This window comes from Sminthopsis crassicaudata, chromosome 6 (genome assembly GCF_048593235.1).
Source record: "Sminthopsis crassicaudata isolate SCR6 chromosome 6, ASM4859323v1, whole genome shotgun sequence".
Lineage (NCBI taxonomy): Eukaryota > Metazoa > Chordata > Mammalia > Dasyuromorphia > Dasyuridae > Sminthopsis > Sminthopsis crassicaudata.
In genome coordinates, this window is record NC_133622.1 from 176,825,036 (window position 1) to 176,852,722 (window position 27,687).

The following is a 27,687-nucleotide window of genomic DNA, read 5'->3' on the forward strand; positions in this document are numbered from 1 at the left end:
CATAGTTGGCTTAATAAACACTGTTTCAAAGGCTCAGGCCTTCTCTCTCACTTCCTGCAGTTCCCACTGTGACTTCTTCAGACCAAACCTAAATCAGTGGGCCCACATCTTTTGAACATCCCATTATCTTGATGGCTCCCAAGTCTATCAGTGTTCCTCTTCAAATGTGGCAGCAGGAAGTATATATAAGAACCATACTTTCCATTGCCCTAGATTCTTTGCTTATTTTTATTATTTTTGCTGAGGCAATTGAAGTTAAGTGACTTGCCAAGAGTCACACAGCTAGGAAGTGTTAAATGTCTGAGGCCAGATTTGAACTCCAGTCCTCCTGACTTCAGGGCTGGTAGGTACTCTATCCACTGCACCATCTAGCTGTCCCATATGCTTATTTTTTTTAAAACCGATTTTTTTCTTGATATCTTCCCCTCACATTCTTCTACCTTCCAGAGAACTATTTCCTTTAGCAGTTTTTTAAAAGAAAAACTTAAGATTTTTTAAAAATCTTTTCAACAAAACCAATGAATAAAGTGAAAAAATTTATTGTATGCAATATTCTGCAACTGAGTAGAGGAAAGTCTTGTTTTCTCTCTTCCTTGGAGCCAAGTTTGTTCTAATTTTACAACATTCATTTTTTGATGCTCTGTGTGGTAGTTTTTTTTCCTTTGTGTTACTATGGTCAAACTTCTCTTATTAAAGCACAATAGCAGTACAAGATCTCCAATGTTTTCCATTGCCTCCTATTGATTGACCTCATAATTAAAAACTATGAGATTTTTCTTGTCTGTTTGCCTTTTTTTTTTTTTTTTTTTTTTTTTTTAAGAGGAAATGCCATCAAGCCATTTCTTCCCCGTCTTGTATGTGGGCAGTTGACTTTTATCATGCAGAGACCACAGGGTAGTACAGTAAGTAGAATACTGAATCTGTAGTCAAGAAGAGCTGAGTTCAAATCCAGTGCAAATTCTTAGCTTCTTTTCAGTTACCTCATGTGTAAAATGAGAATAATAGCACCTACCTCACTAATCATATGAGATATTTGTAAAGCACTTAACATACCACCTGGCATATTGCAGGTGCTTACAGAACACTTGCTTCTCAGAGATCCAAGCTTTTGCGGTATGAACTATCAGACAAAAACTATTGGGAAAACTGAAAAACAGTGATAGAAACTAAGCATAGACCAACATTTCAACTATATACCAAGATAAAGTCAAATGGGTACATGATTTAGACATAAAGGGTGATATAAGCAAATTAGGAAAGCATGGAAAAATTTACCTGTTAGATCTATGGACAAGGGAAGAATTTATGATCAAACAAGAGAGAGAGAATCATAAGACATAAAATGGATCATTTTGGTTACATAGATTTTTTAAACTTTTGCATAAACAAAATCAATGTAGGTAATACAAGAATAAAAGCAACAAACTGGGGAATAAAATTCTATGGCAAGTTTCTCTAATAAAGGTCCAATTTCTCAACTACATATAAAATTGAATCAAGCAATTTTTTTTTTAAAGCCATTCCCCAACTAATAAATGGCCAAAGAATATGTACAGAAAGTTTTCAGAAGAAAACAAAACTATCAATAGTTATATTTAAAAATGGTCCAAATCACTAAAGAAACGCAAATCAAAACATTTCTAAGGGACACTTCACACACATCAAAATGGTTAACATGACAGAAAAGGAAAATGACAAACATTGGAGGGAATGTGAAAAAATAGGGACACTAATGCACTGTTGGTATTGTGAAGAGGTGCAGCCATTCTAGAGTACACCTTTGAACTATGCCAAAAAGGCTATAAAACTATGCAAACTCTCTAACTCAGCAATACTATTACTAGGTCTGTACCCCAAAGAAATCAAAGGAAAAGTGATAGGATCTATATTCTAGCAGCATTTGTGTGTTTGTGTGTGTGTGTGTGTGTGTGTGTGTAATAAATACTGGAAACTGAAGGAGAGCCCATCAGTTGGGAAATCGCTGAACAAGTTGTGGTACATATACATTGTGGTATAAGAAATGATGAGCAGGAGGGTTTCAGAAAAACCTAGGAAGACATGAACAAAAGTAAAGTAAAGTGAAGTGAACAGAACTAGGAGATCACTATAAGATATTAACAGCAATATTGTAATGATGATTATCATGAAAGACAAGTTATCCTGATGAATACAGTAAACCAAGACAATTTCAAAGGACTCATGATGAAAAATACTATTCACCTTTAGAGAGGACTGATTTATTCCTGAGTGCAGAATGCATAGTTTTTTTACTTTTTTTTTTTTTTTTTGGGGGGGGAGGGCAAACATGGCTAATATAGAAATGCTGCCCCTAACTTTGCATGTATAAGTCTCAAATTGCTTGCTTTTTTGATGAGTGACAGAGAGGCTGGGGAAAAGGAGAGAATTTGGAACTCAAAAAGAATGAATGTTAAAAAATTAACAAATGATAAAGAAAATTTTAAAAATCAATTAAAATAGGGGGGAAAATGCTTGTTTCCTTTCTTCCTATTTGATTTCAATCAGTTAAGACTATTAAGACCTTCTCTTTCTTTTGATACCAGCATCTTGACTAGTCCAACCCAGCTTTAAAAGAAAAGCACAAAAAGAAATAGGAAAGAAAAAAGGAGAAAAAAAGCTAGAAGCAATCAAAATGGGGTAGGAAGGATAGAGCCAGAAAGATAATGTTCTAGAATAAAAGCTTCTTCCTCTGCCTAGGTTTCCAAAGCCATTTCGGCTTTTCTGTCTTTCTTAGGCTCATGACAACAAAAATTAATTACACTGGCATATTTCCCAATGAACTTTTTTAAATTAGGGAACCATTTACCATTTTTAAAACTATAAGCATCCTTATCAAGAATTATTTGTAATTTATACAAACACTGCCCAAGCCCTGTGATGACTGGATATTCTTTTTTCCAGCTTACAATTGTGAAGCAGCGAGAGCAGCCAGAGGTGATTTTCCGACAGTTCCTAGTGGAAGACAAAGGTCTTTATGGAGGAGCGTCTTATGTGGATTTCCTCTGCTGTGTCCACAAAGAGATCTGCCAGCTGCTGAACTAAAGGAAACTGGCCTCTCCATCCTTTGGTATTAACCCCCATTTCTAAGGGGATGATACCCTCTTGGTCACTGTCCTGAAGGATGTTTTGAATCAGGCTTTCTTTCTGTGTACAGTTTCTGAATCTACATTGCTCATCTTCTCTATCTAGTGGCCTATAGAGCCATATTCAGGTATCCAGCTGAAGACGGACAAGACGGTCAGTCCTGAAATATAGAGAAAGAGCCTACTTCTGATGACAAATTTTAACTCTTAGCTAAGTCTATGCATTTCATATGAGGCAGAGTTTACAAGACTCATTCTCAATTCTTTTCTTTTCTATTCCTATAAATTATAAAGATGTATAGATATATGGAGGGAGAGGAAACCCTAGTGCCTTTCCCACTGACGATATAGGAAGAACCACCCTCATTTTTATATGGTACTTAATTTTGTAAAAGACTTATTTTTCCATTTCAAACTCATTTTTCCATTCAATGGTGAACAATTTACACAAAAGTCTACCTAAACAAGGCTTAGACTCTGGTAGAGATCTTCTGTGCATTCAGCAACTTTTCAGAATTGCATATTGTAAGTTGAACCTTTTTCCCTCTGTTCCTTATTTTGTCCAAAAACTGTCAATAATCTTAATGATTCTTTGTACAGTTTTGAAGGTTTCTACCTGTATATAAAGGGATCTTAATTAATAGAGATAAATCACTTCATATGAATCTCATCCATAAAATATAGGCAGCATTAAGCTCAAAGGTTAAAAAAAAAAAAAAAAAAAATCAAACCCTGGGCTTTAGAAACTAGAAAGAGCAGCAATCTGACATAGTCAATAGAGAGTTGGTCTTTGACTTAGAAAAATCTGGGTCCAAGTCCTGCTGCTGACACATATTGACTGTGTGATTCTTGATGTGTCAATTAATCTCTCAGTATACCCAGGCAATTTTTAAAACTGCTAGTAGTTAAGGAACATACCAGCAGGGGTAGCTCCTAAGCATTCCCTTGACCAATGAAATCACAAATCAAAAAAAGAGAAGGAAAGGTTCTCAAAGTTATTTGTTAAATAGACTCAACACAGAACTTGCTAATCATTTCTTACAGAATATTAAGTATCTACAAGAAAACAAACTTTCTAAAAAAATTTTTTTTAATTTTGCCAATTTAAAATTTTATTTTATTCTGCCAATTTTTTTAAAAAATCCTTTACAAAGTCAAAACTGCTTATTATTAAATTATAGGATTTGTTACTGAGTTAAAGGTTTTCCTCTTTTAGGACCCAATCGTCCCCTCCATTCCACTTGAAGCCAGTCTTTTCCACTAACTGGCTTGACAGAGGTGCAGGAGTGTAGCTTCACTGCACTAATATTCATCAGACACATGTGGATGAGAGAATTCTACCAACCTGACTGCCGCAGATGCAGGTGAAGCTCCACTAATCCCTAGAGGGAACAGCCACAAATAGGGCTTATTCCACATAGGAGAACCATTTGGACTTCATTTATCCATTTTGTTGTGAAGGGACTTGTGAGTGTCTGAAAAATTTTATCCAACCACCAGTGGAAGAATCAAGTTGCCTTCAATTCCTCCTTTGATGCTAAGGTCCTCCTAATTTTATTTGGACCACAGCCCTTTGAACAACTCAGGCACCTGCACTGCCTTCCTGTTGTGCGGTGCTATTGTTGATGAAAACAGGAACATGACTGCCTCTCTACCACTCTATCGCAAGGCAGCTCCATCCCTGTGGTTGGTGACTCTTCCCAACTCAAATTAATTGCAGAGAATAAACCTTGATAGGTTTAGTCTACATGTTTAACTAAGGAAAGAAAAACATTTGTTATTTTAAGTGCAATTCATTATGTACTAAAACCTAAGGGATTTTTACCAGCAGTTTAAAACATAACCAAAATGAAATGAATTTTATTAAAAACATTTTCATCATATGTTTGTGCCCTTTCTTTTTGGGGAAAAAAAAAATTCCCATATTTCCTTGTTCTCACTAAAGTCTTTTGATCTGATGGGTCCTTGGGATTAACATCACAATTCACAATTACAGATCCATTTCTGGTATACTTTCACATGTTATCATCTCATTTGGTTTTCATAACAATCCTTTGAAGTAGAAAATGTAAAAATAGGACTGTCCCCATTTTATGGATACAGACATGAAGGCTCAAAAAGACAGGTTAAGTCACCTGCCCAAGTTCTATGTCTATTAAGGAGAACTGGGACTTGAATCCAAATCCTCTGACATCAAATCTAACAGTCTTGTATCTGCACCATGCTTATTGCTCCTTTGAATCAAACCACTATGTCCTACTGGAGTTAAATTTGACCAATACTAAAAATAGAAAGAAGGCTTAGAGGGAGAAGGGGGTTAAAAATCAGAGATCTCCACTTTCTCCTTGAGTTATAAACTCCTTTACTATTCTCATGCCCCTTGAAGTAAAACCTCAATTCAAATGATAAAGATGAACATGCATTTAAAATGCTGGGGTGCTAAGTAAGCAATGTAATGATTCCTCAAACAAAGAATATCTTTTCTGTCCCTGAGTTTTTTTAAATTCCTTCAAGTCTAAAATGAATACCTTCAACACTGGAAATAACCAGATGTTGTGTGGCTTTTCAGAAGTCACTGGAATATGAAATTTAAAGAATAGACCCCAAAGTCAGGGAGATCTGGATTTGGTAGCAGTCTCCCAAGTTTAGAGGTGGAAGGGCCCCTAAGGAAAGCTTGTCTGATTGTTTTAATCAATCAGGTATTTATTAAGCACTTACTACTTGCCGGGCACTGGGTTAAGCACCATACAAAGAGCAAAAATAGACCCTGACCTCAAGAAAGTTATATTGCAATGAGGACTTGTGTATGTAAATTACAAGATACATCCCAAATAGATGGAAGATATCCTTAGAAAAGCAGTGGCTAATGGGTGGGTTAGGAAAAGCTATTAAGATGGTACTTGAGCTGAGCTGGAAAAAGCTGTTAAAAAGATGGCACTTGAGCTAAGCTGGGATTTGGTGAGACGGGGTGAGGAAGGACTGTTCTTCTGGAATGGGGGAAGTGGGAGAAGTAGGGGATGGGGCTTCATGTGAGGAACAGCACATAGGATATAGAGGGCACTGCAGGGGAGTAATACATAAGACTATAAAGATTGGAAGATTTAAAATGCCAATTTGTAATTTGTATTTGATCCTAGAGGAAACAGGAAGTTAATTTAGTCTTGGAAAAACAACAGTAAGCCATGGTCAAAAACATAAGGAAAATCATTTGCCAACTGTGGGGAGGACAGATTGGAGAGGGGAGAATATTGAAACAAGATGTGTTTCTACTACTCTTGAGTAGTTCTGGTGAATAACTGGAGAAATTCAGGGTTTGGCAAGAAAACAGAGAATTCAAGAATAAAGGGTGACAGTCTAGGAAGGGAATAAAGTGAAACAGGTGCTAAAGGCAAACTTCCTCATAAAATGTATGTTTTGGATCAGCTAAATCACACAGGGAGTCAGGACCTGAGTTCAAATGCAGCCTCAGACACTTGACACTTACTAGCTGTGTGACCCTGGACAAGTCAATTAACCCAGACTGCCTCATCAAAAAAAATGTCCCAAGAGGTAGAAATTCCAAGAATCTCCACCCCATTCCTTACTTCCCTCCAGAGCACCCAAGTTCTCCCTCCTTGTGAATGTTCTCTAAAGATTGAACATTCTACAAAAGAGTACAGGAGCTGAGGGAGATAACGGTGGAAGTTGAAAGAAAAATATTTATGAAGCATTTATAAGGTGCCAGACAGTGCTCAGCACCAAAAACAGATCCAAAGTTAAGATCTTCCTTCTTTTGGAAGGGATGGGAGGGAGGGGAAGGGGAGAAATTACCTTCCACTTGAGAAAGAGTGCATGCCCAAGCTTGAAGCTGGTCCACAAGGCAGTGGAGGGGCAGCCCTCTCCAGAAGCACTCATATTATTGTTTACTGTGCTCAAAGCAATAGGTATAAAGGGAGCTACAGCTTCTCCTCCTTTTTTCTCCCTTCTCTTCCTGGTCTCTCTCCTGTCCTCTCTCCTCCTCCCCTTCCTCTCTCCTCTTTTCTTTCTTCCACCCCTCTCCCTCTATCCCCATCCCAGCTAGACACAATGCATTGTGGGACAACAGCAGCATAAGACCCAAGATGGCAGCCCTTACACGAAATTAATGAAGGACCTGAAGAAATTTCTAAAAATGTGGAATGAAAAACTTCCAAAGCAGTAAGATTGATGAAGCAATTTATTGACTAGGAAGTGTTTATTGCTTCTGACTGGCATCCCATCCCCCACCATAAGGGAGTCTTCAGCATCTAAATCAACTTCCCAGCAGAGTACCTATTCAAACTACCTAAGATAACATTTCAAACATCCTCAAGTCACAATGAAGGGCAGGTGTGACTGGCAATAATTTTGTGCTGAAAATTGGAATCCAGCAACCAAAACTGGCCAATCAATCCAGTCCTTCACAGCATTTAACAAGCCCTATTCTGGGTAATCATTTTGTACAGACCTAGCTGAAAAATACTCTAAAGACCATAAACAATTTATTTAAGCCTTGGTGAGGCTGTAGAGTGTGATCAAGAGACGAACAGAATCCTGGAAAGATAGGCCAGGGCCAAGTTATGAAGGGCTTTAAATGCCCAACACAGAAGTTTACATTTGATCCTAAAGGTAATAGAGAACCATCAATAGTTATCGAGAAGGAAAATGGCACGATCACAACTATGTCCAAGGAAAATCACTTTGGTAACCGTGTGGAATAGACTGGAATGGGGAGAAACTTAAGGTAGAAGACCAATAAAGAAGCTATTTCAAGGTCTGGATAGGAGTTTTAAAAGCCTCAGGTTAGGTGTTGCCTAATGAGTAATGAAGAAAGGCCAGATTCAAGAGATAACTGGAGAGGAAAAGGGGAGAGTGAAGAGCTGAAGAACACACGTGGGTGGTGAACCGGGGAGAGGGAAAGGATGATACCTTTACAGAAAAAGGGGTAAGGGGGGAGCCCTTTCCCCTTGAGGGAACTCAACCCTCTGAAGTGATCATTGGACTTGTCTGCTTAGCCACTGAAAATAGGACTAGAGTCAAAGGGTGGAAGTGGAATTAGATTCGCATCTGAAAGTATAGAAAAAACTTCTTAACTTATAGGATTCAGAAATGGGGCAGGCTATCTTGCAAAGTAGTAATCTTCCCGGAATTTGTCCTTGTTCAGACAGATTGGCCTGGGTGACCTTCCAATTCAGTCAATGATGTGTTAGTCAGAGTTCAAATTCTTCCTCTTGTCTTGAAGATAGGTTGTAAACTTTTATCATTTAAGTTAGCCCAAAAAGAACCTAGAAGAGGTGTAGGCTCGTAATCCAACTTCATTTTAGTTGCACCATATGTCTATCTTTTCGATTACTGCTAAGAATTAATTTAGGATGTTATTTATGAGATCGATTTGTACTGAGCTATGAATTTCGTCAAAACCTAGGGGCTTACAAATTCTCATTCAAAACTCATTTTTGGAAACTTCAAAACATTGGAAAAAAAATTCGTATTAGATGTTCCCCCAAAAGTTATGTAAATCTCTTTAATTAAGGAATTTCATGAAGCCTACGGACAAGATTCAGTCAGCCAAACCCTCCATTATGGGTTTGTCTTAAAGTCCTGGAGTTACTGGCTGAGGGCAAGTTAAAGGTCCTTCTCAAAGCAATGTCCATCAGAGATGAACACTGGGGAGAAAGGAAGAATTATGCTAAGAAATGGACGGATCCCTCTCCAGTGCCAAGAAGGCTGCACACAGCAATGGTCCAGTGTGCATCTGCCTCCCTTGTTGGTGTAGTCGAGACTCCCAAGCCAAGTAGGAACATCTTTTCCGAATAAAAGATTTGAGTCTCCCCTCACCCATGGCCAGGAGTTGGTCCCCCAGAAAGGCAGTTATATGTCCTGATTCATGTTCTCTCTCAGGATATATGTTTCCACTGCCATCAATCCAGGAAGGAGCTAAGGAGACCAGAGCTTTTCCTAACTTCTTCTATTCAGGTTGTGACTTTATTAAAAGGAATTTTCCTCCTAGCAGATTTGTTCACTGAGGAGCCATGTTAGGGAAAAAAAATAGTTATAACTGAGACAAAAAGGATTCAACATAATCTGGTACGCAATAACCATGTTTTTGTGAATTTTCTCAATCTGCTCAAAAAGTTAGTAATATCTAAATAGGCTTTTACTTTCAAGCTTCCAGGATTTTTATCCAGAAACTAGACCAATTCAGCTCCTTGAAAGCAGACTCCTGAAATGTTGTGTCTTAAGTTGTAAATATAATGATCACCTTTCATTTAAAAGAAAAACCCTACTCAAAATATTATAAAATGGTATTTATCAAAATTAACAATGAAATCATTCTCACTGCCCCAAAGTCAGCAATTTCTTTTAAAATATGAATTACAGAAGAAAACTAGGTTGTATAAAGTCTCATATAAATGATTTACCAAATCAGTTTCTCATAAAAAATATAAACAAAACATACAGCTGCAATAAGTAGAATCAGATTTCTTTCCACAAGCTGTGTAGCTCTCCTTAAATTTTTCATAACAAATGCCACTTTTGTTCCCACTGAGCATTACATTTTCAGGAATATGTAAAAGAAACAGCTGATAATCCATATTAATCTTTAGGTCAACTTCTGCAGTTTTCCTTATTTCTTTTACTTAGTAAAACTACAAAAAAGTACTGGAAGTCTGAGAATGCCCAAGCCCACATCTCTGCCAATTTCATGAATCTGATCTGAAAGTTTTCATGCTTTTAAGGAAGACAAGGAGTCATTGATAAACACAAGAGGTATTTTTCCATGCTTCTGACAAGCTTCTGCTTTCTACACCTGCTGAAGAGCCAAATTCTGCCTAACTACCTGTTTAACTCTGAAATAATAATAAAAAAAATTAAAACATAAAATCTTAACGGTTGTTTTGTCTTATAGCAAGACACTGAGAAAACAGAAATGAGAAGCAAGTCTCCCATTCTATTTCATCAATGCCAAGACAGCTCTTATGCCTGTTTGTAAAGTGCCTGAGAAAACTGACAGCAAGCAGGCTTAGCTCCTTGTCCGGGCACTAATAATAGAGTTTAGTTTTAAAGGTTTTCTTCAGCTATTAAACAGAGTAAAAGGTCTTGTCTGATCTAGAACTTACTAGACTAATTTCATCTGGGCTAATGTACTTCTGTTTTTTCCCTCTGCTCAGTTACATGCACATGACCAATGGCATGGTCACCTATTCAATACAAACCAGACAAAGCTTGCCAAGAATGACAAGTACACGGGAGGTAGCCAATGGTTTCCAGATGCAAGGAGTTGACTGGTTTTGGTTCCTAAAATGAGTCCCCCATCAGACACAGAGAAGGAAAAGAGGAACCAAAGGGGTCAGGCTGCCAATGGAATTAGCGAGGTGGGAAGCCCCCTCTGTGTGCTCCTCCACGGCCCCCTCTAAAGCCACCCCTCTCTCCTCGGAAAGTAGATCGATTTCTTTCTCGGCCTCTCTCTCCACGGCCAGCAGAAGTGCCCCCTCTGCCACCTCCCCTTGGGGCACCGCCTCCTCGATCAGATTTTGATTTTGGAGGGGGTGACTTTGGCCGCAATCTCTCAATTTCTTCTGTACATCCCGTTAGAGGGGAATTAGGAATGCTGAAATAGGAAGCATAAGTTTCTGCATTGAAGTTGCTATTGGTAAGATTGGGTCCCACAGTAAGCCAGCCTAAAAGAGACAAAAATAAAGAGTCATCAATGTTTACTCTACTCCCTCTCCCTCCCCCCATCCAAAGCCTACCTAGATTTCAGGGTCAAGTTTAAGTTATGTCTCCTGAATAAAGTCCTTCCTGACTGAAAGAAGAAATGCCCTGACACTCTCCCAGCACTTAATACCTGGGTGACTTTATGTGGCACCTTCTCATACAAGGTCATCTTGCCTAAGGCTTTAAACATTCCCTGTTTATCACACCCTCCTGACTAGGCTGTAACTCCTAGGTGGCCCTCTCTTAGACACACATAGCTACTATGTGTCTACAACAGTGTCTATTCTTGAATGAACAACAACAAAAACAAATCAAAATGCCACCTGTTAATTTGAAAACATGGCAAAGAGTGAACAGCTGTGTACATGAGGGGCCTAGGGAGCACAGTGGTCCTCAATATACTCAGCTGGGTATTCAAGAGAAACTTGGTGGTAGACTTGAGCTTCTCTTAGGAAGAGACTGATGAAAAAGTGGGGTGTACAAGAGGACAAAGGACAGATGAGCTGCAATTTGTGACTCATCATGATGTATTCAAGGGTATTCAAAGGAGACCCCAAACCCAGGGTACACACCTTTATATGCTCTGTTATTCATATGGTACTTCTCCCCAAGAGACACTAAGTCCCTTTCTTTGTATTCCCAGCATTTACAAATGTGTAGCACACAGCAAGAACTTTAAAGTTGGCTGATTGACCAAGCACAAAAGGAAGTTGGCATATAAATCAAAAGCCTGGAAGGCTAGAGGCGAGAATCCAGGGACACCTGGCAGGGTAGAGGGCTATACTACAACTATGGTCTCCACTTTTGATGTAGTGTATTAGGTTCATTCAGTATCCTTGGATACCCAGAAAAGTAACCAAGAAATTTTGTGGAAAGGGCCATTAGAGGTCAGAAGAAGATATTGTTTCCATCAGCAATATGGTAATAAACTTTTGTACCCCGAACTGCAGTGAAAAATGTTCATTTTTCCTTTAAGGAAGTTCAGTGAAAAAGCAAAATCATTCACAGAACTCCAAAACAACTTGTTTTGGGATCCTCAGAGAAAATCCAAATATCTCAAATCTCAATATGTTGTAATTGTAGACATACAATATAAATATGTGTATACATACAGCCTGTAACATGGGAAATCATTTTGAAGTCCAAAAAAAGTTTAAACTATTTAACTTTGCTTTCTTTTCTAAAAGATATCAAGCCTTGTGAATTAAAAAAAAAAAAAAAAAAAAAAAAAAACAAAACCTCCACAAAATCTGAAATGATGCTGTTGCCTACAACTATGGTGGAGATTATATGTTTCAAAACACAACCTTGCAAAACTGTTTCACTTCTACTTTTCACTTTTCAGTTCTGAAGTAACAGTTCAGTACTTAACTTTTTAGTTAATTTTTTTACAAAATGGAATAACTGGAGCCTGATTCCAATTACAGTAATGCTATCTGCAAGATTATTTACCATAGCCCGACCACAGCTTGCTCCCCTTAACTTCTAACAGACAGACAGCCGACAGGGTCGTCCCCCACACCATCACAAGCACAGCACGGCCTGAGAACCATTACGTTGTGCTGAGTGGGCATCACAGCTCATTCGAAATCCTCAGTCCTCAGGGACAACACTCAACCATTTATTTTGCCTTCTAATATAATTAAAAGAAGAAAGAAAAATAAACATTCTTGATGATCTCAGCTTCCTCTAGCTATGAAATATGAATGATTTTCCCCACCCCCACATATTTCTTATATAAATTCCCTTCCCTTTGTTCTATCTTAATGCTATATTCACACAACTCCAGTTTATAATTATGGCCACCAATTCAAATTTCAGAGAGCCTTTGGTGAACATTTAACATACAGAAACTAAATACACAATATGCATCCAAATGCAAAACAAATTTGGCTTTATATTTCTCATCAGAATTAAAATGACAAATCACATAATTGTTTTTAGTTTCCTTTTGTGGAGAAAGCTACCAAACTACTCCAAGTTTTCCACAAGATTACATCATTCCTAGTGTATCATGGAAATTTTATTCTGCATATTATTTTTATACAATATAAAAAAATTAATCATTCTTTATTAAATATATAAATATTTTGAGATTAAAGGATGTTGTTTTTTTTCTTAAACTGAAGTCTTACCTGGTCGGATTGTACTGTCCCTTCCAAAAAGATGAAGTCGTCTTCTACCAAGGCAAAAATGTTCAATAATATGAAAAATCTCTACAGGTTTTTCTATATTTCCAATTTCAGGTTCTTCTGTGATAATTAAGTCAATGTCAACATTGGCATGAATGAAGTCACCATCGGTGCTACGCCGAACAGTTCCTTTGATGCCCATCAGGCAGTGCTCCTGCACAGAACAAATGAACAATGTTTCCTCCAGACAGCTGCCCTTATTTTTTCAGATCTCTGGGATAAATATTCTAGGAACCTCCCAACTTGCTGTGGTCTTTAGGATTATAAAAGCCAAGAGAACTATCAAGGTGAGAAAATGAGTCAGACCTTCTCAAGCTAGGAAAAACCCAAAAACACTTTTGGAGGAGAAGGGAGAGCAGCAGGGGACCACTAGAGGCTTCACTTGAGATAAGCCCTGATAGAATATGATTCTGAAAGGCAATGCTAAGAGTGGAGTCTAGACCCTGGGAACGGCACGTATAAATGTAGATGAAAGGATGGATGTGGTAACAGCTAATCAGAGTTTGAGAGAAATATGAAGTTATATAAGCCTGAAAAGGTGTGTGTGGAACACCTTTAATAAAAGAGTGAAAAGTTTATATCATAGAAGGAATTTTATTTTTTCTAGTTCCTTCAACTTTTACAAGAACTTTCATATATATATATATAAAAGTGAGGAGATTATCAATTGGTAGATGCCTTTCGAGAAGGGGCTTGAAAGACTGTGAGGAGATAACATCACTAAATCTTGGCAACCAACTAGACAAGAGTTGGGATGAAGTAAAATGTCTACCAGACAAATAAATGTAGGCCCCTGAGTTTAGAGAAAAGATTAATCTATGTGATAGATAAGTATTTTACAAGACAATATCTGAGGGATGGAGCAAACATAAAGAATCAGTAAAGGAGTGGGAAGAAGAATCAGACAGAGAGGAAGAGATTCCGAGACAGAAGAGCAATAGAAGACAAGGGAAGAAGATCAACAATCCAGGGAAGAGGATAGGAACAGTAAAGGTCAAATATGGAACACAAGTCAATGCCAAGAAAAATGAAAAAACTCTTTGTGATTTATGAACTAAAAGCTCACTGGTAGGATCCTGAAGAAAGTAACAGTTAGAAACACTACATTTAAAATACACTAGACAGTATAATATACCTGGAAATACATTTGTCAAAACAAACTCAGGACATACATACACAAACTCATAAAAAAATTTGTACACAAAATGAAATTTAAGTAAATGGAGAAATATTAATCATTCATTGATAGGCAGGGCTAATATAGTAAAAAAAATTTACCAAAATTAATCTATACATTCAATGGCATCATGATTAAATTAGCAAATCATTTTATAGAACTAGAAAAAATAATAAAATTCATTTGGACGAACAAAAAGTTCACAAATATCAAAAGAACTAATGGGAAAAAATATATAAAAGAAGGTTTAGCAGCACCAAATCTTAAAAGTGTATTATAAAGCTATAATTATCAAAACTATCTGTTACTGGCTAAAAACCAGAAAGATAGTTCAGTGGAACAGATACAATCTAGAGCAACAAATGAATATAGTTATCCAGTTTTTGACAAGTGTAAAGACTTAAGTTCAGGGAATATGGAGTCATTATTTGGTAAAAATTTTTGAGAAATCTGGAAAGCAGTCTGGCAGAAACTGGGTATAGACCAGTTTCTTATACCATTAAACCAAGATATGGTCAAAATGGATACATGACCTAGATATAAAAGGAAATACGGTAAGAAAATTTGAAGAACAGCGGAACATATTACCTACAGACTTATGGATAGATAAACTATTTATGAGCAAACCAAGAGATAGAGTGTCATGAGATATAAAATGGATAGATTTAGTATATTCACTTTAAAAGTTTCTATGTAAATAAAACAAATGTAACCAAGATCAAAAGGAAAACAAAAAACTGGGGGGAGGGGGGGAGCAAGGGGTAAAGATTTTATAGACAGTTCGTTAGATAAAGATCTCATAACTCAACTATATAAGAACTTTATCAACTCTATAAAAACGTGAATCGTTCCCCAGCTGATGAATGGTCAAAGGATCTGAACAGGCAGTTTTCCAATTTAAAAAATCAAAACAATTTATAGTCATGAGAAAATGCTTTAAGTCATTACTAATTAGAGAAATGCAAATTAAAACAACCTTGAAATATCATTTTACACCTCTCAGATTGGCTGAAATGAAAGGGGAAAGTGACAAATGTTGGAAGGGATGTAGAAAAATTGGGACCTTAATTTACCATTGGTTTTATCTTATCCAACTATTTTGGAGAAATTTGGAACTATCCTCAAAGAGTTATTAAACTGCCTAAACTCTTTGACCCAGCAATACCACTCTTAGATCTGTTTCCCAAGAGAATTAAGGAAAATGGAAAAGAAACTACATGTTCTAAAATATTAATAGCAGCTCACTTTATGGTGGCAAAGAACTGGAAATTGTGAGGATATCATCAATTAAGGAATGGCTAAACAAATTGTAGTATATGTTCATGATGAAATATTACTCTGCTATAAGAAATTATAATCTTAATGATTTTAGAAAAGCATAGAGATCTCCACAAAATAATGAGTCAATGGAGTTTACTTAGAGTAAGTGGTGGAGAGAGACATGTCATAAACCCAAATTTTGGGCAAATCACTTTGGTGGCTGAATGGGGGATGGAGTGAAATGGGGAAGAGATTTGAAGCAAGAAAGAGTCTGACCATCAAAGCATTGCAACATCTTAGCCATGCTCACAATAACCCTTTGAGTATTTAAAAAACCATAAAAGAACAAGATCAAAGACTGTTTTGAGGTTTTATCAAACTAAGTTTGGGGGTAAGTGCTACTTAATTTATATAATTATTGCCTATTAAAATAAAAATATACATAAATATTTCTTATAATTCAATTTGTATGCTAAAAATCAAAAACAATGTCCTTACTCCCCTAAAATTACTCATTTCAAGATCATTATCAATGCAAAGGAGTACAAAGACAGGAAGAATTAAAAGAAGCCAGGATAAGGCTGTACCTTTGTCCTTTGGAAGACAGCCTTTGGGTCTAAAGTCTTTGTCTTCCCAGGATTGTTTTTGTTGGTTTTAATCCAGCAAATATCTTCACATCTTCTGTAACCCCACTTACGTAAACACTAAAAGAAGTGGAAAACAGTTATTAGAATTTTCGAAAATTAAACAAAAAATAATTGGTTATTTCCTAAGTGAGGGAATAAAATTTCAAACTGTTGTGGCAATTTTGTTCAGTGTGTATTGAAAAGGATAAAGCCCAATCTATGGGGAAAAAAGCAGAAGTGGAACACACCTATATAAATAGAACTTCAGAATGGTCAAGTACTCTTTGCATTCACATTTCCAAATGGAAGACAATCCTCATCACCCACTGACATGTGACTGCTCCAGGTTCCCAATAAAAAAAACGCATGTCACCAAGAAACAGTTTTACTTTCTCATGTCCCTGGAATGTTGTGATTGTACCTTGCAACAAAGCTAAATGTTTATAAAATTTTGAAATGAAGTTCTACAACATTTCTTAGTGTGACTACTACAATCAAAAATAGTATTTACAGCATAAAAAAACAGAATACGAATAATGTCAGGTGCTAATGCTACACATCTGCAGAAACCAGTAAAGTGAGCTAAGGACCACAAAAAAATTACAACAAAACAAAACAGGGATAAGATTGCTGCGGAAAGTGGACAGAGTAAGATGGATGATTGAAAATGGAGGAAAAACAAAATTGCTCAACCTAATTTACTTCAATTATTTTCTAAGAAGAATGATCTTGGAACTCGAAAGGACATAACAAAACTGGCTAATAGAGAGCTGATATCCAAAGTCATCTTGGAGATGATTAAAAGGGGGAAGGTAACTCTGTTGATCTTGATAGGTTCACCAGGATCAAACTACAATCCAAGGCACCAAAAGAACCAGTGGATTACTGAGCCTCTATCAATGACAAGGTTTCCCAGAATGAGAAAAGGGCCATGTCTTGGTTTTCAAAAAAAGAAAGAGAACCTGAGGTATAATGTTCGGGCTAGCTTTCTGGAGGACCTCGGGACCAGCCTTGATCTTAGTGGAGGAGCGCAGGAGGCAGGAAAGCCACCAGGAGGATGGCCCAAAATAGAATGTCTCATTGCCTTTCCTTCTCAGCCCTTATATACCTTAGTACAATTACATCATTACAGCATACCGAACATGTGTGAACTAGAGAACCATTACATCACCATACTAAGTACTAAGTATATATGTGAACTAGAGAACCATCATCTCATCAAATTCCATTGAGTTAACACCTTGTTTCAAGTATAATTCTCCAGAGTTCCAGCCCTCTATACTGAGGCATTAATTCCTAGGAAAAACTCTAGTATTTATCATGAAAGGGACAGTTGGTGACCAAAGTGGTGATCACAAAGAGCAGACTTCTCAGGGGTGAGGCCAGATATGCCTCATTTCCTTTTCTGACAAGCTTATCAAACCAGAAGACAATGAGAACAGAGTAAGAGAGTTTGCCCTGATTCCATCCAGGTATTAGATCAAGTATCTGGTGTCATTTTGGCAAAAAGAATGGGGTTATACACAGGAGACAAAAAGACATCAGGAAAGACTCCATGAGAGCTGAACAATCCCTGAATGTGCTAGTAAAGGTTTAAGAGATGGCTTTCTAAGAGGAAAAATGTAATCTGCACTATTCATATTTTGACCATCACCTGAAATTTAAAAAATGAACAACAAAAATAAAACTACTCTAAAATTAAAATGTCTACTAATTTCTGAGGTGTAAATTTTTTACTCACACTAAAAACTAAAAAACCAATCTCTAGCATGTGCCTGGTCATACCCTGGTATTTATAGTTCAAGGACACTACAAGATCTATGCTTAGGTGACATATGACTGTCAAGAACAAAAACAATACCCTGACTAAATGAAATTAATTATGGATAAATGTAAATAAATTCTTACTCTGGCTTCAGAAAATCAACTCCATATGGACAAGTGGAGAAGGCATGGCCAGAAAGCAGCTTACATAAACAAAACTCAGAGGGGTAAGACGGGGGAAATGGTTTTGTTTATTTTACCCCAAAACAATTGGAGTTAAAGTGACTTGCCCAGGCTCACATAGCTAGGAAATGTTAAGTGTCTGAGGCTGCATTTGAACTCAGGTCCTCTTGACTCCAAGACTGGTGCTCTAACTCCTATGACAACTAGCTACCCCAACTCAGAAGTTTTAATGTACTGTATATACAACACAAGATAAACTGCCAAAAAGACAAGGTCCCAAATGCTTTACAAAATACAGAGGCCCAGAGAGTGTTGTTTTAAGTCTATAAATATTTATTAAGCACGTACTAGGTGCTGGGCCCTGCAGCCCTGGGCCCTGATAAAAATATCAAAAGACAATTACTACCTTCAAGGAGCTTACAATCTAAGGAGACAAACAAAAATGTACAGACAAGCTATATATAGGAACAGAAAATAAAGAGAGGAAAAATACTAAGGGTTCGGGAAGGCTTCCTATAGAAGGTAGGAATTTAGATGGGATATAAAGCAAATTAGGGAAGTCAGTAGACATAAGGACCAACCAGAAGAATATGTTCAGAGACAAGAGATGGAGTGTCTTATTCAAGAAACAGCCAATAGGCCTATGTCAGTGAACTGAAAAGTTATGAATCAAGGACTGCTATGAAGGGCTTTGAAGGCCAAATAGAGCATTCTGTATTTGTATATGGAGGTGATGGGGAGTAAACGGAGTTTACTGAGAATATATGGTGGGGAGAGAGACATCATAAAGCCGAATTTCGGGCAAATCACTTTGATGACTTAATGGGAGATGGAAGGAATGGGGAAGAGATTTGAAGCAATAAGGATTATCCCCACAGTGTATTTCATCATTGGTTCATGTATGTGGTAGAGAGCCTGCACCAGAGTGGTGGTCATGTCAGAGGAGAGAAAGGAGGCATATTGGAGAAATATTTGCAGAGATGAAATCAAAAGCCTTGATTAGCAGATCAAATATATGAGGTGAGAGATAGTGAGAAATGGAGAATGACTCCTCGGTTGTGAACTACAGGGCTTGGGAGAATGGTGTTGACCTTCACAATATTAGGGAAGGTAGGAGTAAGGGGAACGATAAAAAGTTGTTCTGTTCATGCTGAATTTACAATGTCTACTAGACAGTCAGAGATGTCAAATAGGCAGCTGAAGACTCAAGACTGAAGGTTAGCAAGAGATTGGGGCAGGATAGGTAGAATGGAATTATCAGCATAGATATGGTTAATTAAATCCTTGGGAGCTGATGCTCTACCAAAGGAATAAGTAAAGGGAGAAGAGAAGAGGGGTCAGGCCAATAATGTTGAGGGCAACCTATGATTAGAGGCATGACCCCAGAGCAAAGGAGACAGAGGAGTGGTTAGAGAGGTAAGAAAAGAACCAAGATAGAGTGGTATACCAAACACCTTGAAGAAAATTATCAAAAGTATATAGGAGGGTGATCAAGTGTCAAAGGATGCAGAGAGATCAAGAATGAAATCTAAGAAAAGGCAACTGGATTTGAACACAGTTCTGTAAGTCACATTTTAGAAAGGAAAATGATAAGATGAAGGCAAATAAGGATGCTAAGGATCTAGCACACCTTGTCACATTAATATCAGCTGAAGAAGTTAAGGATCTTTAATGTAGAAAAGACAAAGTGAAAAATATGACGGTTATCTTCAAAGATCAGAACTGACATTTAACATGGGACAGTAATTTACCAGCTGTTCTGCTAGAATGCAAAAAACAGCACTAGAAGCAATAGAAGCAAACCACACAGGCAAGTTTAGACCTGGAATAAGGAAAACATTTGTTTTTTAAACATCAGTCTAGCTAAGTAGAGAGGCTCATCACAACAAGTTACCCACTGGGTAATGATTTGTTTATTCACAGCAATCTATATAGTCAAAATAACCCCCTCAAAACCCCCCAACATAAATAGGTTCTAATTTCATGCAGGCCTCTTCTGCTCTGCATTGAAAGTAGCAGAAAGGAAGGATAGGAGACACAGAAAAAAAGAGAAATACTTATTCTATGACGAGAAAGTGAGAGAGAGAGAGAGAAAGAGAGAGAGAGAGAGAGAGAGAAGAGAGAGAGAGATCACCAAGTTATTTATTTCCCATTCACTTGTTTCCATGGGTTCTCACTGAGGAGCTTTCTAATGTCCTGTACACTCTTCAAACTGGCTGTCTCCTCACTTACCCCACTCTTGATTAATGATATAATCTGGCTTCTTAAGGAAACTAAGGACCACATTCAAATTATCATTTAAAACATGGACTCAAAAACATTAAGTTAAATAAGATTGTTCCATGAACCCTTATGAAAGCATATTAGTTTCATTTTTTTCTTAAACATTAAAAAAAAACAAAACAAAACAAACAAACAAAAAAAACCTTCTTACCACTCTGCCAAGGTCCAGGCCTTCCCCAGAGCCACACCACAAAAAGACAAATGATCGCAGTCCAGAAAGCTCCTCAATTTCTAGCTTCATAATCTAAGGAACATAAAATAATATTGCACAAAAGTATAGCTTATTACATATTCTGTACAGCTGGATTTTAATCTACACACTTTTATCTTAAGTAAAAAATTTATAGTAAAAACTCCTATATCTTCATTCACATGCTGGCTCTACCAAAAAGAATATAATTAATATTTTAGGATAACAGATCAGTAATGTGTGGAAAGAAAGGATCTTATCAATCCTTCTAGGCAATATTCTCATTTTATAGATGAGTTGACAAAGACTCCAAGAAATTCAATAAGCTATTCAGGATCATAAAGCTTATCAGGGCAGCTAAAAAGCAATGTAGCAACATACTGTTTTATAACTTTTTCTAAATTCTAAATTTCACCAATTCTAAATAAACAGGAACACTCAAAAAAGGGCATCTGAAAACACACATGCACATGCACACATACAGATACACACAAACACACATCTTTCCCTGAAACATGAAATGCTTCATTTCAGTATCACTTCACAGCAATATCAATTTAGGGACCAAAATAATTTTGAACACATAATTCTGAGCAAGGTGGGATACAATTACTTTACACTAACAACAAAAGTAAAAATAATTTTTTAGTGCATTCCTTACCATTTTTCAACTATCTTCACAGTTCAAGAGTTCTTATAATTAGGAACTAAAAGCCTTTCTGTATTTAGCAATCTTTTTTTTTTGTTGCATACTATTTATTCTGTAGATACTTTTTAGCTGTACTTCTTGTTTTCCCCTTCAAATGTAAAGTACTTAAGGGGATTGTACTCTCAGCAGAGAATTCTGTGCAATAAGTACTTCAAGTACATTAATAAAGGCTTAATCCATGTGACTATTTAATCTATGAAATCACAGATCCATTTTCTAACACCTACAGGCCTAGGTATGGGTCAATTATTCACTAGAGAGAAGAATACTATAAGGAGGTCACATAAATTTTATCTCCATTTGTTCAAAGAATAGAGATGGTTTAAAACAAAACTTTACCTTAGACATTTACACCATTGTTCTGAACCCTTGTAAAGACCTTGATAGCTACCAACTTCTTTCTCCCCATTAAGAAGGGTTGCCCTAAGCATCACTATCATCAGTATTCTGCTGAGGATACAATAATGCTAACTGGTTACTTAAAACAGTGGGCAGAGAAGAGCTTTCAGTGGCTTTTATGACTCCAAGAATATATGGGTTCATCTTGTGGAGATCACTAAAACAATTCACAACTCTCCTATGCTTAGTATTGTTTTGAAGTAGACCAGTAATTTTTAAATTATCTCTCCTGGATGTATTTATTGTTTTTCCAATGAAATACTTCACATTGTTTTCATTCATACTAAATATCATAAATCATATAATTCATTCCTCTACTACCTACATCAGCTTCATGAAACTTAGCTGACTGCTTCTTAAGGGTGATAGGTCCATAACCCATTACTGGGGATTCTTGAAATCTTTCTAACTTGGTTGGAAATATTAGAGCTCTAGAGTTTGAATTCGCATGGCATACCCTTCCAGGGCTCAATGAAGCATCTGCATATGCCTTTAAAGAAGAATTTTTATGACCTATTCTCTACTCAGTTTTTCCCTGTAACCAGGCCTAAGACTTATATAATGCTAACTAAGATTTTAATCTCAGCCATAGCATGTTATAAGCACATTTCATATAAGAGGAACACATATACATAAACTTTCTATTCAAGCTTGAATTTTCTAAAATCGTATCTTAAAAATGACTAATGCATCATTAAAAACAAAAAATAAACAAAGCCCTATCACTTTTGTTTTTTAAGAAATACTTACATCATCCCAAGTCCAGCATTTTTCATTAGCAGTAATTCCAGTTTCTCGGTAATATTCTTCCAAAGGAGGTTCCAGAAGAATTACATCAAATTTGGATTTTAGTTCTCGAATGTCAAAAGCATCTAAATCTGCTTGTAAATACCTAAAAGATTAAAGCACAAGCGGATAGGAACCATTTTAAGTATGTTACTTAAACAATTAGACAAAAAAGACTTTAAAACAAGACATACTAATATTATTTCCAGAGTTCCCAAAAGTTAATCACCAAAGGAGAACTTTAAGTTCTCTTAGCACGAAACACACAATCAAAATTGCTCTAGGGCATGGATTGATGATTATTAAAATTTCTATCAGGTCTACAAGTAGCAGAGATAGTATCTATGGGAGAAATACTATAAATCCTGAGTCAAATGCTGCCTCCCCCATCCCAGACAAGGCCTTTGTTTCTTCCAGTAGCAGCACAGCTATCTATAAAAGTCAAGGGGAAAAATACAAAGCAATGTGTAGTCCCAGAAGGCTCCAAATGTTGCTCTCAATTTAAAAAGCCTACTGAGCAGGAGGCAGTCAAGATGTTGAAGTAAAAGCAGATAATCATCCAAGATCTCCCCCAAACCTTTCCAAATTCCTTTAAATAATGATTAACAAAAAAAGATGGAATGGAATAATTTTCCAACCAAAGACAACTTGGAAGGTTAGCAGGAAAAGTCTGTTGTACCACAGTGAAAGTTCAACACAGCCACAGTATCACCAGTAAAGCCCTGGCCTAGGCACCAGAGACAAAGAAGATTGGCAGAAAGATTTGTCTCACTAGGATTAAAGGGCCTTGGGAAGCCAGCAAATAAAAAAGGGGCAGCAGTGGTAGCAGCTTCTAGAAGCCTCAGCCTACAAGGGGTCTTTACTAGAACTAAGGAAAAACTTTGTTGCTTTATCACACTAGAAATTAACAGCAACAGTGGAGTGAGGACCCTCTTCTTCAAGGCACAGAAAAGAGTGCTTGTGGTCACTCACACACACACTTCTCCTTGAATCATAACATCTTGGAAGAACTGAAAACTTAAAGAGCCCTAGAAGCATCTCTGAAATCAGTTGCACAAAACTGCAGCTTGAGACATTCCACCATTCACCTGGAAACAGAGGCCTACTTTTACAAAGAGCTAAAAGTTGAGAAATAGGCTGGAAAATGAGCAAAAAACCCCCCAAAAAACAAAAACAAAACCATATCCTGACCACAGAAAGTTACTATGATGACAAGGAAGATGATAAAATCAAAGTTTCTATATCCAAAGCCTCCAAGAAAAATAAAAATTTGTCTCAGACTATGGAAAAGTTCCAAAGAGTTTCTGAAAATCAAGTAAGTGAGGCAGAGAAATGAGAGTAATGCAAAAGGAAATATAAAAAGCTGATGAGGAGGACACTTTAAAAAGCAAAATTGGCCAAATGGGAAGAGGTAATTCCTTAAAAATTAGAACTGAGCAAATGCAAGCTAATGATTTTATCAGAAATCAATAATAAAACAAAACCAAAAGAATGAAAAAATAGAAAACAATGTGAAATATTTCATTGGAAAAACAACTGACCTAGACAACAGGTCCAGGAGAGATAATGTTAAAATTATTGATCTACTTGAAAACCATGATCAAAAAAAAAAAAAAGTAGAGATATGATCTTTTAAAAAATTTACCAAGGAAAACTGTCCTGATATTCTAGAAACAGAAGGTAAAGAGAAATTAAAGGAATACACCAATAATCTCTTGAAAGAGATCCCAAGATGAAAACTCCCAGGAATATTATAGTCAAATTCTGGAATTCCAGGTCAAAAGAGAAAATATTGCAAGGATCTAGACAGAAACAATTCTAGTGGAGCCACAGTCAGGATATCACAAGATTAAGCAGCTCCTACATTAAAGAACCAGAAGGCTTAGAATATGATATTCCAGAGAGCAATGGGGCTAGGGTTACAACCAAGAATTACAATGAAATAGAAGTTTCAAGTTTTGATGATAAAAAGCCCAGAGGTAAATAGAAAATCTGATTTTCAAATATAGGAATCAGGAGAGGCATAAAGAGATCATCAAGAAAGGGAAATCATAAAGGACTGAATGAAGCTATTTTCCTACATAGGAGAATGATACTTGTAACTCATAAGAACTTTCTCATTATCATAGTTAAAAGAAGAATATATAAGACAGAGGGCACAAATGTTGTACTAAATATGAAGAGATAATATCTAAAAAAAAAAAACTTTTAAGAGGTGAGAGAATGTATTGGGGAAAAAGAAAAAGGGATATGTGGAATGGCATAAATTATCTGCCATTTAAGACGCAAAAAAATGCTTTGGGCGAAGAAGGGAACTGAGTGAACTTTACTCTCATCAAAACTGGCTCAAAGAAGAAATAACATACACACTCAATATGGATATAGAAATGTATCTTACCCTACACGAAAGCAAGGGAGAAGAAGATAAGCGAAGGGAAGAGAATGATAGGAGAGAGCACATGGGAAAGGGGATAGTAAGAAGAAAAAACACTTTGTGAGGCAAGGTAAAAGGAAAGAACAAAATAAATGGGGAAAATACTGTTAGCAATATTAATTGTGAAAAGAATTTTGAAGCAAATTTCCCTGATGAAGGCTTATTTCTCAAATGTAAAGGGAAATGAATCAAATTTATTAAAAAAGAAAGAAAGAAAGAAAGAAAGAAATGAGAACCATTCTCCACTGATAAATAATCAAAAACTATGATCTATGCCCAAAGAGAATATAAAATCATGCATAGGGTTATAAAATTATGCATATTCTTTGGCCTAACTATACATTAAGTATGATTCCCAAAAGAGATTTACAAAAAGGAAAGAAAAAGGACCTACGTGTACAAATATATTTAGAGCAGCATTTTTCTCGGGGAAAAGAAGTGGAAATTGAGGGGATGTTCATCAATTGGGGAATGGCTGAATAAACTGGTATGTGATTACAATGGAATATTATTGTTCTTTAGGAAATAAAGAACAGGATGTTTTCAGAAAAACCTAAAGAGACCTCCATGAATTCAAGAAAAGTGAAATGTACTGTGTGCAAAGCAATAGCAATGTTATGGAATGACAGCTGTGACAGACTTTGCTATTCGAAATGATATAATGATGCAAGACTACTCTGAAGGACTTAGAATAAAAAATGCTATCTATACTCACAGAAAGCACTGATTGTATCTGAATACAGATGGAAGCATACTTTTCCCTTAACTTTATTTTTCTTAAAACTTTTTTTGGGAGGAGGGAGGAATCTATGTTTTCTCATGCAACAATAAATTGACTTTTATGGAAATGTTTTGCATAACTTCACATATCTTTTCAATCTGGAACTCAAAAAATTTTTTAAAATGTAAAAAAAAATTGTTTTACATATAACTGGGAAAAGTAAAAATATATTTTTAAAAGTCCATCTGTTAAGTATGAACTCAGTGAATATTAAATTTTATGAATTCTACCTTTTTTCCCAGGTTATAAAAATTACATGTCCTCATTTTCCCCAACTCTATGCTCCAGAGAAGAGTTTCAATGGTAATAAAAATGAACTTCTCTATTCATCTAGTATAAAGCACTACAAGCTTTAAATAAATGTCAATTCCCAAGACTATTCATAACACCTAGTTATAAAATCTTAGCACCCCCCAAAATCTGGTCAAATCCTGCATTAATTACATTCATACAATATGGATTAGAATAGAAATGTCTGGATGTCAGACAGAATTACTACAATAACTATAACAATACTACTTTTATAAAACCTAGTATTCTGCTCAAAGAAGTGTGAATTTCTGTGACATGAACACATACACACACACACACACACAAATTCTTTCTACTACTTTAACCAAGAGGTTTTTATGAAGAGTCTGTGATGTGCTCAGCCTTAGGGAGTTTCAAAATAACAAATTTCTCCAAAGAAAAAGAAAACTAGATTACTTTCTTAGATAGTGGCCAAAAGATAAGTTTCCTGAATTGGCAAACATTTTGGTTTTCAAGATAATAAAAAAGAGTATTGACAATAGTAGTAAAAGCACTTACATGGGAGGAGTGTTTGATTTTGCAATCAGCTCATCCTTCAGTCTGATAAGCTCCCTCAGTTTAGGATATTCTTCAAATCTATCTGCTAAACCTGAATGGTAAAATATTTATATTAACAAGTTTAATTTATGAAACTAAATTATAAGAAGTCCCTAAACCAATAAATCAGCAAGTATAAATTAAACACCTACTATGTGCCAGGTACCATGCATGCTAGGGAGAAAAACCTCACAGTTATTTTTACCACTGAGTTTTTAATAAGGGCCTACAAACACAAAAGATAAAGGTTTACTGGATAGCTCTCATTATGTCTACAGTGGATAGCAACAATTCATTATATCTAATCCCCCAGTCTTTGTTTATACTCCAGTCAAGTTTCTGGGACTATGCTGGGTCTTAACATCTCCTAAGGGGTTTTAAAGCAAGCTAGATGGTACCAGTTTAAATAAAGACAATTGGACTCCATACATATAAGTAAACGTTTTTTGTTTTTTTTTTTAAATTATTCACTAATGGCAAGAATTCATTTGTAAACATGCACTAAGAGAGTACACACAGAATTATAGGTGGTACCATTTAAAAAAAAAAGTTTAACTATGAAAAGCGTCTATTTTACTGAATTCTATAACATCTACAAAGAAAAGACATTTCTAATCTTTTAAGCTTATAAAATGTAAACAAAATATAATTTAAACAAACTCCAATTTTTGTGAACTCAAAATATATTCTTTTAGTCAGTAATAGAAGAATTACAAGCAATTCTCACTTATATATGAAAGCATATTTTTCTTAGAAACCACATTTGATTCTAGGATGAACCACGACTTGTTTTGTGGGCTCTTTACCTCACTATTCTGCCTAGACTATCACAGACTGTTCTTGCTTTACTTAAATGGATCGTTCTGCAGACCTCTATGTGAAAAATTTTTATGTAATGTGAACTTGACCATGAATGTGGGGAAAGGAAGTAGAAACAGAATTATGATTCCATGGAAGAAAGGGGTCAGGATGTGATTCAAGGATAGTTGAATTTGGGAACAGAAAAGTAAGAGAAGGAAAAAAACACATTGGGGCCAGGGACAAACACACAATGCCCGTGTACAGTAGTACAAAAGATAGACATGCAAAGCTATTCATGTAAAAGAGTGGGCAAAGTAGGACAAAGTTCTCCTCTTAAGATCAGAGATCTCAAGCCAAGTCCCTGATCCGATGGTGTTAGCAGTGGCAGTCTCTCTGAATGTCTACTGTTCTGCTTTTACTTGGAGGTTTCTTTAAA

The 27,687-nt window shown here is 36.3% G+C and overlaps 2 protein-coding genes across 3 annotated transcripts in view; one reads left to right on the plus strand and one right to left on the minus strand.

Annotated features, from left to right (window-relative positions):
* Positions 1–3,834, plus strand: part of SEC24D (SEC24 homolog D, COPII coat complex component) — a 109,178-nt gene extending 105,344 nt beyond the window's left edge. The window contains exon 23 of the mRNA XM_074273759.1: positions 2,920–3,834. Coding sequence (XP_074129860.1) covers positions 2,920–3,060 — 141 coding nt within the window. The 3' untranslated portion in view covers positions 3,061–3,834. The remainder of the gene's footprint in view (positions 1–2,919) is intronic.
* Positions 3,835–9,393: 5,559 nt separating this feature from the next.
* Positions 9,394–27,687, minus strand: part of METTL14 (methyltransferase 14, N6-adenosine-methyltransferase non-catalytic subunit) — a 34,258-nt gene continuing 15,964 nt past the window's right edge. For both annotated transcript variants that reach the window (XM_074273761.1, XM_074273760.1), the window contains 6 exons: positions 26,412–26,502; positions 22,351–22,492; positions 20,454–20,546; positions 16,034–16,150; positions 12,953–13,163; positions 9,394–10,780 (listed from right to left, as the gene is read on the minus strand). In XM_074273761.1, coding sequence (XP_074129862.1) covers positions 10,467–10,780; positions 12,953–13,163; positions 16,034–16,150; positions 20,454–20,546; positions 22,351–22,492; positions 26,412–26,502 — 968 coding nt within the window. In that variant the 3' untranslated portion in view covers positions 9,394–10,466. The remainder of the gene's footprint in view (positions 10,781–12,952; positions 13,164–16,033; positions 16,151–20,453; positions 20,547–22,350; positions 22,493–26,411; positions 26,503–27,687) is intronic.